This window comes from Anomaloglossus baeobatrachus, chromosome 2 (genome assembly GCF_048569485.1).
Source record: "Anomaloglossus baeobatrachus isolate aAnoBae1 chromosome 2, aAnoBae1.hap1, whole genome shotgun sequence".
Classification (NCBI taxonomy): domain Eukaryota; kingdom Metazoa; phylum Chordata; class Amphibia; order Anura; family Aromobatidae; genus Anomaloglossus; species Anomaloglossus baeobatrachus.
In genome coordinates, this window is record NC_134354.1 from 97,699,162 (window position 1) to 97,711,799 (window position 12,638).

Genomic DNA, 12,638 nt, shown 5'->3' on the forward strand with positions numbered 1-12,638 from the left:
TCCTGAGTGTACTTAAAGAGAGTTCAAAACCAAACCTCAAAATCCTCCAGGTTGCAAGTAGTAGAGTTTCATCAAAATTTCCCCCAAGAGAAGTCGAGCAGGAAGCCATGAAAAATGAAAAAATTACTATGTGATGAAAGATTACTCTGCTTATCTGAAGTAATCTGTCTATACTGTGGTGAGAAGAATAATTCCCACAAGGGCTATTCCAAGCTCAACATCAAAGAGAAATTGCCTTCAGGTTAACCTTATCTTTCACCAATTCAAGCTCTTTGTGGCTATGCCTACCATCTTCAATAAATGCTTCTCTTAAGAAATGTGAACTGCTTTTAGAGATACAAAAATGTTACTGATCATACATACAGAAAGCTGAAGATTCCTTTAATTTCTCTTCAGACTCCTCTGAAACTTATTTATGCAAATAAATCAACAATTCTCAATGGCTGTATACAATTTCAGACACTACAAGAAGGTGACCCTACTAGTTGGAGCATTATATATTTAGGACTTTTTAGGTTTATCACTTACTGATGCATCGGTGCTTTGGGGACTTTATTGGCTAAAGGGAACTTTACACGCTGCGATATCGCTAGCGAGCGTATCCGCCCCCGTTGGTTGTGCGCCACGGGCAAATCACTGCCCGTGGTGTACAACATTGCTAACACCCATCACGGACTTACCTGCCTAGCGATGTCGCTGTAACTGGCAAACCGCCTCCTTTCTAAGAGGGCGGTTCGTTCGGCGTCACTAAGAGGCCGCCCAATAGCAGAGGAGGGGCGGAGATGAGCGGCCAGAACATGCCGCCCACCTCCTTCCTTCCTCATTGCCGATGGACGCAGGTAAGGAGATGTTCGTCGTTCCTGCGGTATCACACATACCGATGTGTGACGCCACAGGAACGACGAGCAATCAGCGGCATGCACCACAAACGATATTTTGAAAAGGAGCGACCTGTCAACGATCAACGATTTTTGACGTTTTTGCGATCGTTGATCGTCGCTCCTTGGTGTCACACGCTGCAATGTCACTAACGGCGCCGGATGTGCGTCACTAACGACGTGACCCCGACGATATATCGTTAGCGATGTCGCAGCGTGTAAAGCACTTAAGGCTTCATGCTTTGGTTATTGATTGTTCAATCGACAACATCGCCCACTGTTGTTTTCCAAATTGTCTCAAAGTTTCAAACGACTACCTTCTTTGGAACTTTGCTATGCTTCCATCTCCAACTTGTCTATTCTCTATCAGCACGTCACAGACCTCTTTCCCAAACATAGGTCTGAAACAATATCTCCTCAATGGCCATTTGAATGTGGTATCTCTCTTTCCTCCCAGGGACTGATTCACCAAGAGGAAGCATATATCCTTAGTAAAATCCAGCGATCGAAGCGATGTTTGCTTACATTAAAGAGAGTCTGGATGTTACGCTGCTGCCTCTGTTTGGGGTCTGCTCCACATCAGGTTTGCAGGCAGCCTGGCACCCTGCATGAACTTCCTTGAACTATTCAATGGCTTCCTGGACACTCACCTGTGTCCCGGTTTTGACTTTGATTTACTGATGGAGACTTACCTGATGTGAACTCTGAAAGACTGTGTTGGACTTTGTTTACTTCATGCCTGCTGAACTCTGGAGTCTTGTTTGCAACCTGCCCCCTCGTCTTGGGCCTTCTGTTCCGTGGTTGTTGAACTTCCGTGTCACTCCTGTGAGTTTTCTGTCCATTATCTTCCTGCCATGTCATTTCATATTGAATTAATGATGCCCTACAACTTTGTATTTCACTTTTTTTCTCTATCTCGTTCCATTTTTGAGATAAAAATGCTAACTTGGTTGTTTTCCACCAGGTGGCGCTATAGGTGGTTTCATTGCGTAGCGCATGGCTACTTTACTATACCTAGACACCACTTCTATGCCTATAGGTGCCGCCATTCTCAAGTTAATGGCGGTGGACAGGATATGGGTGGACACACTGTATAATGGCCAGATCCTACTGCGGAAGGCTTGGGCTCAGCTATCTCGTATTATGTCCCTGTGTGCACTAACTGTATGTGCTCTTGAGAAAAGGCGGGTATGGGGTTGAATATTAATTTTTTTTTTCATTAACACAAGTTTCAATCACTGACGTCAACGGAGGGGTGGTCAGGATTATGGGCAGGGGTGAATATTTATTTTTCATTAATGGGTGACCCAATCACTACCACCATTACAAAATATAAGCCATCCCCTAAAAATAAGACTTAGCTCATCTTTTGCAGCCAAGAATAATATAAGACACTATTTTATTTTTTGGGGAAACGCCATACCAAAACAACAAGGCACCAGAAGGCATCAGGATTGGAATGGAGTGACCTTTTAAGCAGTTCACGAAACAATGAATGCCAACTGTACACATCTTCATTGTGCTAAATTCAGCAGCACTCATTATATATTACCAGTAATTATTGCAATACCGGTGTGGCCACTTATTAGATATAACATAGAATGTGACATTTTCTATAACTCACGCTATAAGAATTTGTTAGCAAGAAAGACAGGTGTGTCTGAGGTATGCAAATATTGGATATACAACTGGCTTACCTGCTAATTCCTTGTTATTAATTTCCCAGGGCAACCGTATTAGGCATCAGGTATTCAGATGTTGGTAGAAAACAGGTGGTGGACGTACACTCAGTCATAGAATGGGCATGTGTAGAGTATTTTAAGCACAGTACCAAGTAGTTGATCTTTATCACCTATGACTTGGCATTTCTTCTGTCTGTTTTAGTTTTGCACATTTGCCACTTTAGAGAAACACTCCCTTTGTAATGTAGGCAAACTATTGCCTCTTTTGGACCTACTGTTTTTCCCCGAAAATAAGCCTTACCCTGAAAATAAGCCTTAGCAGGGATTTTCAGCATGTCTTAAATATAATCCCTACCCCGAAAATAAAACCTAGTCGCGGTTCAATAATGAAGTGTCCATGCAGCTGAAAAAGTTAAAGAATACTGCAGGACACTTCATTATAGAAAGCAGACACCTCGAGGAGACTAGTTGGGAGGCTAAAATTTGGGGGCCAGACAGCACTATAGGGTGTTTTTTTTTATTATTTTATTTCAAATAAAGATTTTTTTTTGTGTTCATTACTGTTGACTTATAGATTATTAATGGGGGGGATAACATGGATGCCTGATATTACTAATCTAGGGCTTAGTGGTAGCTGTGAGCTGTTATTAACCCCTCATTACCCCAATTGCCACCACACCAGGGCAATCGGGATGAGCCGGGTAAAGCTCTGGGATTGTTGTATCTAATGGTTGCGACAATCCAGGGCAGTTGAAGGCTGCTATTTTTAGGCTGGGGGTCCCATAAGTATGGGTCTCCCCAGCCAGAGAATACCAGGCCCCAGCTGTCGGCTTTATCGTGGCAGAGTATCAAAATTGAGGGGAGTGCACGCCAGTTTTTACAAAAATATTTATTTAAATAATTTTAAAAAGTCGCATGCGGTCCCTCTTATTTTGATACACAGCCAAGATAAGCACAGGGCTGGCGGATGCAGCCTGCAGCTGTATGCTTTATCTGTGCCGGGTATCATAATGTGGGGGGACCCTACACTATTTTTTTAAATTGATTTATTTTTACACCATAGGAACGCACACACAACATCTCTAATTGAAAGCAGTCAGACATGCTGTCACACAGGGTGGGGGTGCATCTGACTTCAACCAGTCAGAGACGCAGGGTTTTCCAGTGGGTGGGGGAAAAGGTGCATATGTATGAGGGATAATGAGTGGCTCCAGAAGTAATGTGAGCTCCTCAGAAGTAGTGTTACATCTGCTCGGGAGACTGGTAAGTCTGCCTGCTTTCCCCTATTCCTTTATTTTTTAATTACCTGAGTTGTCAGACCTGGATCATTACCCAGATTTCCCTGAAAACTCCGGACCCAGCGTCGGTGCTTGGGTACTTTTGAACACTTGGGGATCCGGACTTTTACAGTTTGTGTCTGCCCATTAGTAATCAACAGGTTTTTACTACAGTTAGGTTCAGAAATATTTGGACAGTGACCAAATCTTTGTGATTGCATGCCACTGTTTTTTTTATAATGAAACAACTGAGATGCAATTGAAGTGCAGACTTTCAGATTTAATTTAAGTGGTTGAACCGAAATATCCTGTGAACCGTTTAGGCATTACAACCATTTTTCTACAAAGCCTCCTCATGTCAGGGACTCAAAAGTAATTGGACAACTTTACTTTACCATAAATAAAATGTTCATATGTAATACTTTGTAGAGAATCCTTTTCCACCAAATGCTGTGTTTCTTTCTTTGTGTCACTTTGCCGCCTTTTATTAAACCTGAATTCAGTTGTTACTTGTTTGTGGTTCTTTCTGCCTTAAAGGGTTAGTTTCATCTTCAAGATCTTATCTCAACTTGTAGTTGGTGTAATAATAATAACAATGTTAGCAAATACTTCCAATTAGAAATATATTATAGTTAGTGTTGAGCGGACCCGGATCAGCAAAATCCAGATCCGCCTGGTTTGAGCGTCAGATCCGAGTCCGACCGGGACGCGGGATTCCGGGTGTACGATCCGGATCCATTTTTTTGTTGTTTTTTCTCTCTCTCTCTCTCTCTTTCTCTTTTCCCGGATTCCGCTCCCCATTGACATATATTGTGCCGGATTCCGGATCGGATCCGGACTTCTTCAACCCGCCGCGGATCCGCCGGACCCAGATTACACCCAGTCCGCTCAACTCTAATTATAGTTCTTCTGAAAAGCTGTCACCTCATGTACAGGGCACTACAGAAGCTTAGGTATCCAAGATTATTTCCACGCATATAGGTACAGTTGGTGTTAGTGGTCATAACCATAGATGCCTAAGCTGCAATGCCCTGCACATGAGGTAAGAGACATGATTATATCAGGACAACTATACTACATTTCCAATTGGAGGTATTTGCTAATATGCGTATTATTACACCGACTACATAATGGGATAGGTTCTTTGCGATGGGAATACCCCTTTAAGCATGTGAAATTTCATGCTTGATGGGCCTGAGAATCTGGTGATTGACTCGGCCATTGCAAAATATTCCACTTTTTTACCTTAAAAAAACTTCTCAATTGCTTTTGCAGTATTTTTTTGGATTATTGTCCATCTGATCTGTCTAATCAACCTTGTTGCATTTGGTTGAATTTGAGCAGAAAGTATCTGCCTGTACACTGCTGAACTCATCCGGCTGCTTCTGTCTTCAGTCATCAATAAACACTAGTGACCCAGGGCCATTGGAAACCATACATGCCCGGCCATCACACTGCTTCCAGCATGTATTACAGAGGATGTGGTCTGCTTTGGTTCATGAGGCGTTCCAACACTTCTCCATACTTTCTTCTTCCTTTTAATCTGGTACAAGTTGATCTTAGTTTCATCTGTCCATAGAACTGGTCTGGGTTTTTTTAATGCTTTTTTGGCAAAGTCTAATCTGGCCTTTTTATTTTTAAGGCTGATTAATGGTTTGCCCCTAGCAGTGAACCCTCTGTATTTGCTCTCATGAAGTCTTCTCTTTATGGTAGACTTAGATACTGAAACGCCTACTTCCTGGAGAAGGTTCTTCACTTGAGTGGATGTTGTAAAGGGGTTTTTCTTCACCATAGAAAGGATTCTGCTGTCTTTCTTGGACATCAAGGCCTTTTTGATTTCACAATTGCTCTGTTTGTTGCAAAATGTACAAACTGTTGATTTGGCCATTCCAAACATTTCTGCTATTTGTCTGATGTATTTGTTTTTTTTCAGCCTAATGATGGTCTATTTCTCTTCCATTGAGAGTTCCTTTGACCGCATGTTGTGGGTTCACAGCAACAGCCTTCAAATGCAAATGCCACAACTGGAATCAGCTCCAGACCTTTTACCTGCTTAATTGATGATGGATTAACGAGGGAACAGCCCTTGCAGCCCATTAAAGAGCTTTTGAGATAATTGTCAAATTACATTAGGTCCCTTGAAAAGGAGGCAGCTATATAATACAAATATACTTCCTAAACCTTTACTCCAATTAGGATCCAAATATACTCAAATTAAAGCTAGGAGTCTGCAGTTCAAGCCCATTTTGATTATATAACTGTATTTTGATTTATGTTTTCATAAGTAGTTAAAATGCCAAAACTTGTGTCACTGTCCAAATATTAATGGACCTAAAAGTATGTAATTTGACAGTGGCATGATGTAAGGACAGAGACCCACATTCCACTTAGGGGTGCTTCACACATAGCGAGATCGCTACCGAAATCGCTGCTACGGCACGGTTTTGGTGACGCAACAGTGACCTCATTAGCGATCTCGCTGTGTGTGACACTGAGCAGCGATCTGGCCCCTGTTGCGAGATCGCTGCTCGTTACACACAGCCCTGGTTCGTTTTCTTCAAAGCCGCTCTCCCCCTGTGACACACAGATCGCTGTGTGTGACAGCGAGAGAGCGACGAAATGAAGCGAGCAGGGAGCAGGAGCCGGCATCTGGCAGCTGTGGTAAGCTGTAACCAGGGTAAACATCGGGTAACCAAGGTGGTTACCCGATATTTGCCTTAGTTACCAGCCTCCGCAGCTCTCACGCTGCCTGTGCTGCCGGCTCCGGCTCTCTGCACATGTAGTTGCAGTACACATCGGGTTAATTAACCCGATGTGTACTGTAGCTAGGAGAGCAAGGAGCCAGCGCTAAGCAGTGTGCGCGGCTCCCTGCTCTCTGCACATGTAGCTGCAGTACACATCGGGTTAATTAACCCAATGTGTACTGTAGCTAGGAGAGCAAGGAGCCAGCGCTAAGCAGTGTGCGCGGCTCCCTGCTCTCGCGGTTATGATCGCTGCTTCGGCTGCTGTGTTTGACAGCTAAGCAGCGATCATAACAGCGACTTACAAGGTCGCTGTTACGTCACAGAAAATGGTGACGTAACAGCGACCTCGTGGTCGCTGTCGCTTAGTGTGAACCAGCCCTTAGTTTACTGAGTGCAGCAGTTGATGATAGTCACAGATTTCTCTGTCTCCTGGTCTATCTGGTCTATCCCTGCCCAAACCACAGCTTTGTGACTATAGTGAGAAGAAGCTGCTAAGGGGTGCTTCTCATACAGCGAGCTCGCTGCCGAGATCGCTGCTGAGTCACGCTTTTTGTGACGCAGCAGTGACCTCATTAGCGATCTCGCTGTGTGTGACACTGAGCAGCGATCTGGCCCCTGCTGCGAGATCGCTGCTCGTTACACACAGCCCTGGTTCGTTTTCTTCAAAGCCGCTCTCCCGCTGTGACACACAGATCGCTGTGTGTGACAGCGAGAGAGCGACGAAATGAAGCGAGCAGGGAGCAGGAGCCGGCATCTGGCAGCTGTGGTAAGCTGTAACCAGGGTAAACATCGGGTAACCAAGGTGGTTACCCGATATTTACCTTAGTTACCAGCCTCCGCAGCTCTCACACTGCCTGTGCTGCCGGCTCCGGCTCTCTGCACATGTAGCTGCTGTACACATTGGGTTAATTAACCCGATGTGTACTGTAGCTAGGAGAGCAAGGAGCCAGCGCTAAGCAGTGTGCGCGGCTCCCTGCTCTCTGCACATGTAGCTGCATTACACATCGGGTTAATTAACCCGATGTGTACTGTAGCTAGGAGAGCAAGGAAGCGGTGTGCGCTGGTAACTAATGTAAACATCGGGTAACCATACCCGATGTTTACCTTAGTTACCAGTGTCCGCAGCTTCCAGACGCCGGCTCCGTGCAAGCGCAGCGTCGCTTGCACGTCGCTGCTGGCTGGGGGCTGGTCACTGGTCGCTGGTGAGATCTGCCTGTTTGACAGCTCACCAGCGACCATGTAGCGATGCAGCAGCGATCCTGACCAGGTCAGATCGCTGGTCGGATCGCTGCTGCATCGCTAAAGTGTGAAGGTACCCTAATCATGGTGTGGGCAAGGTTGGACAAAGATGAGGCAGCTTGTCCCTAGTGGTGACAGATTCCATTATGAAGGGTTCTCTGCTTTAGATAATCCCTGCTTCTTTAAAAAGGTCTATTTATCTGTCTTTTATTATCTTGGACCTCCAGCAATCAGCTTTTATCAGTGACTAAAGGTACCGTCACACATATCGAGATCGCAGCCGAGTCACGATTTCCGTGACGCAGTAGCGATCCCGTTAGCGATCTTGTTATGTGTGACACCTACCAGCGATCAGGCCCCTGCTGTGAGGTCGCCGGTCGTTGCAGAATGGTCCAGGCCATTTTCTTAAAAGGCGATGTCCTGCTGGGCAGGACGCATCGATGTGTTTGACACTGTGACAGGGTCACAGTGACTGCTGAGATCGTTATACAGGTCGCTACTGCGACCTGTATTGTTCCTGCATTGCTGGTAAGATCTGACTGTGTGACATCTCACCTGCGACCTCCCAGTAACTTACCTGCGATCCCTATCAGGTCGCATCGTTTTCGGGATCGTTGGTAAGTCGTGTGTGACTGGGCCTTAAAACCCATTAGTAAATGATTCATTTACATGCAGCTCCATCACTGGGAAAGTTAGGTATTACACAGTGACCATTCAGTATGTGGGATGTCTGTGTAATGCAGGACAGGACAGATTCTTCAGAGGCGATGCTCTTTCTAACTGCTGTAATTCTCGACTAGAGAGGAGCATCCTAAATCGGGAATCCACCTTGTGTTACTCAGAATTCCCTTTTGAGATAGGTGAAACGTGTTTCTAAACTGCCCAATGCCTCCAGATAGGTTGGAAACACCTCACAATTTTAAGACATTAGCACTGTGCCTTGACCTGCTGCAGAAGAAATACAACAGCTATCTTCTGCTAGTGTTGAAGAAGACATCTCCTTACCTTCTGATTCTTTGTTTTGTGGTGCTTTCCAGTTTTCCTCAATAATGATGTGTGCCATGTTGATAAGAGCAGAAGTGTCATGGTGTCTTCTGTATAAATTACGGTGAACATCAATCCCAAGCTGCTCAGAATAATCATGGTTGAACAGGCATGGCAGGCATAATATTTTACACTTGCTATGGTATGCCAATAGTTCCCAATAAATTGTCGATTACTGGTGCAACCCCATACTGGTCACCTGTGTATACTTCTACCTGTTTTCATATTTGGAAATGTATATATTGGTTTACAAGTTTATCATTAAAGGGGTTGTCCAGGACTTTATATTGATGGCTTATCCTTAGGGTAGGTAAACAATATCTGATCAGTTGGGGTGCATCACCAGCTGACCTCGGTGCTGGTGGCATCCAATAGTGATAAAGTTCCAGATCGTAACTATACTGCTGCGTCAACTTTGTAGCAGCCAGATATTACGAATCCACTTCTATTCAAATGAATAGGGGTGGATCTGCAGTATCCTGCTGCAGCCACTATATCTGCTCGGTAACTGATTGCCGCTGGCCACTGTAGGCATCAAGAACAGCTGATTTGTAGGGGTGCTGGGTGTCGTACCCCCACTATCTGATATTGATATCCTATCTTAATAAGCCATCAATGAAAAATTCCTGGCACAACCCTTAAATTATCTTAGACCATAAACCCCTTTCTGTCAAGATACACCTTGCTCACAATCTAGGTCCTCACCATAGTATTTCCAATGTTTCCTTGACAATAGTATTGTAGCTTTTATTTTATAAGACACATCGGGTTATAAGACGCACCCTAAATTTGGAGGAGGAATATAGGAAAAAATAATTTTTAATGTTACAATGAGGATCAGTCTTATAATCCTAGTGCATCTTAATCCTAGTGTTCATCGGGGGGGGGGGTGGGGGGCGGTGGTGGAGCAGCTCAGGAAGGTCACAGGAGGCAGGGTATGCGATGCTGTGGGCTCAGAAGGGAGGGTGTTGCGGCTCAAGAGGGTCGACGAAAGTGCGGGCACAGGGGTGTAGTGGCGGGCGCCATTGAAGTCCCCAGTTATAGTTTACCGGGCCACAGCTGAGCAGGGTCATAGGAGGCAGTGTCACAGGACGCACTCGGAGGTGTCGTGGCGGGCTCCATGGATCTGTGGGGGTGTCACAGGATGGGGTGTCTCGGTGGCAGGTGCATTGAGCTGACTGCAGGCTCCATTGAAACGACTGCGGTTGACGAGATGGACTTCAAGAAAATGACTGCGGAGGCAGTGCATGCACAGTTAGGACTCCAAGAAAATGACCGCAAAGTCCATCAAGTCAATCTGTGCATGTGCCACCTCTGCAGCCATTGTCTTGAAATTCATCGCTTCAACCGTGGGCGATTCAATCAAGCCGACAGTCAGCTCAATGCACCTGCCGCCGAGACGCCCTGTTCTGTGACACCCCCATAGCCCGCACGCAGATCAATGACACCCGCCGTGACACCCCCAAGTGCATTTTGTGACCCTGTTTCCTATAACCCCGGTAAGCCATATCCATTTTGTAAGACGCATCCCCATTTTACCCCAAGTTTTGGGGGAAAAAAAAGTGCGTCTTGCAATCCGGAAAATATGGTAATTATTTTACTATTGATCTAGGGGCTGAAAATCAGTGTGCTAAATGCGTCACAAGTTCTGTAATTTGCTCTTCTTTCCAATTACATATATTTCATTTTTGTTTAGTAGATTCCAGTGTCCAGGTGAGCCTATATTTTGAGGAGAAAGTGATTTATTATTGCTTTATTTAATAAGGTATTTGTGGATTACAACCTTGTTCCTGTTCTCCATTTCAGTGCAAACATATTCTTGCGGTCTACCTAAGTCAAGCCATTCGGTGCTGCCAAGGTCTCTCTGTGTCTGATAAGCAGATGAGCGAAATTCTACTGGCCAAAGAAGACTAACGCCACATCATGATCTACAGGAATGAGTGGGACTCTTGGGATATGAAATTCAAACACCGCTAATCAGAAATACTTGTTGAAGTGTTTTATGTCATATGCATTGCGGAGAGACTGCACATCAAATAACAATTCTTACAAGTCGTCTTCAACCATTCAAGACAATCTTCAAGCTATTCTTTATTTATGCAGACGTTCTAAAACAAATGCTAATTTCTTCTTTCATGGACAAAAAGTAAAGATTTAGTTGGGGGGTTTTTTGTTTGCCTTGTTTAGATAATTTATACATAATTGTACTTGAGATGAACTCACATTTGCTTTATGCACAGTAGATTTGAATGAACTTAACTTGGGTTTTGAACCTCGTTTTCACGACTAACCATCTTTTTCTGTTATTTTCTCCTGCTATTTTGCTTTACATCATGATGAGTTGTCTCCAAAGCTCTTTACAGTGACATTTGATCTAAGAATATTAATAAAGACGCACTGGCGTACAAAAAGTTGTTATATATACAGAGTGGGTGAAATAAGTATTGAACACGTCACCAATTTTTTAAGTACATATATCTGTAAAGTTTCTATTGACATGAAATTCTCACCAGATGTCGGTAACCACCCATCCAATCCACAAAGAAATGAAACCATAGTTTCCCATAAATTTAGTAATGAGTAATAATGAGGGATGATACAGGGAAAAAGTATTGAACACACTTACTGAAATTTATTTAATACTTCGCCCAAAAGCCTTTGTTGGTGATGACAGCTTAAAGCACCACTCAAGTTTAAAGCACCACTCCAGCACTGAAAAAAAACAAAGTTCCCTGCCTTATACTTATCGTCCGGTGTTTTCATCCTTTTAGAGCGCCGTTTCGGTCACATGGTGCAATCTTGTGCGCATAACTTCTGACTGGCCGGAAGTCAGGAGTTACATCATAAGTGCTCAATGCAATTCTATGAGAGCCAGAACAAGGCTCTCTTAGAGATGTATATAATAAACACTGGCGCTAGAATGCTAGTGGAGCTGCTTTTAACCAAATGTGTGGTGGACCAACTGGAAAAAAGGTCCTGGATTAAATTATTTATGTTTACCACGCTTCCAGTAGGGGCTGAATGTGCAGGTAAGAGTTGCCGATATGTACTAGTTTAAGGTTTGGACTAAAACCACTTAATAACTAAACTGGAGGGAGATGAATAAATAAGGTGTATGCAATGCACAATATAAAAGAAAATTTGAGTCTTGTATAGGTGGCACCTACAGGAGTCACCCGAATATAAAACAGCTCCCTGATACTGTACCCTGACAAAGAAGGACGCAAAGTCCTTTGAAACGCGTTGGATTTTTTTTGTATACCGGCAACCCATAGTGCAAACTCTCCAACCCTGTGACGTCACACGCCCTCATGTACGTGATCTTCATGCAGCCAGGGCACCACTAGCCGGGGGGCTCCGTCCTATATCGCGTAAGTCCTGCTATCCGCACTGTACAATAAACTTCAAGCAAACTTGAGCAGTACCCAGCTTTCCCCCAAACAACTACTCAAATACCTTGACCTGCTGGATTAGTGCAGAATCTTGCCAGCCACTTTCAGCTAGCGGACACATTGTTTCATACTAGTAAGTGGCAACGTTTTTTCACCAATTCCGTTCTATTATGGAATAATAGAATCAGAATAGTCCTGTTGTTTTTTCTATTAAGTGGCTTTAAGTAATCTACAGTAGTGAACTGGTTTTTATATTCGGTTGACTCCTGCAGGTGCCACCTATACAAGACTTTTCTAATTTTCTTTTATATTGTGCATTGCATACACCTTATTTATTCATCTCCCTGCAGTTTAGTTATTAAGTGTTTTTAGTCCATACGTT

The 12,638-nt window shown here is 44.0% G+C and overlaps 1 protein-coding gene across 3 annotated transcripts in view; it reads left to right on the forward strand.

Moving 5' to 3' along the window:
* Positions 1 to 11,926, forward strand: part of ZSWIM7 (zinc finger SWIM-type containing 7) — a 154,485-nt gene extending 142,559 nt beyond the window's left edge. For all 3 annotated transcript variants that reach the window (XM_075333167.1, XM_075333166.1, XM_075333165.1), the window contains exon 6: positions 10,671 to 11,926. In XM_075333167.1, the coding sequence (XP_075189282.1) occupies positions 10,671 to 10,778 (108 nt within the window). In that variant the 3' untranslated portion in view covers positions 10,779 to 11,926. The remainder of the gene's footprint in view (positions 1 to 10,670) is intronic.
* Positions 11,927 to 12,638: the final 712 nt, after the last annotated feature.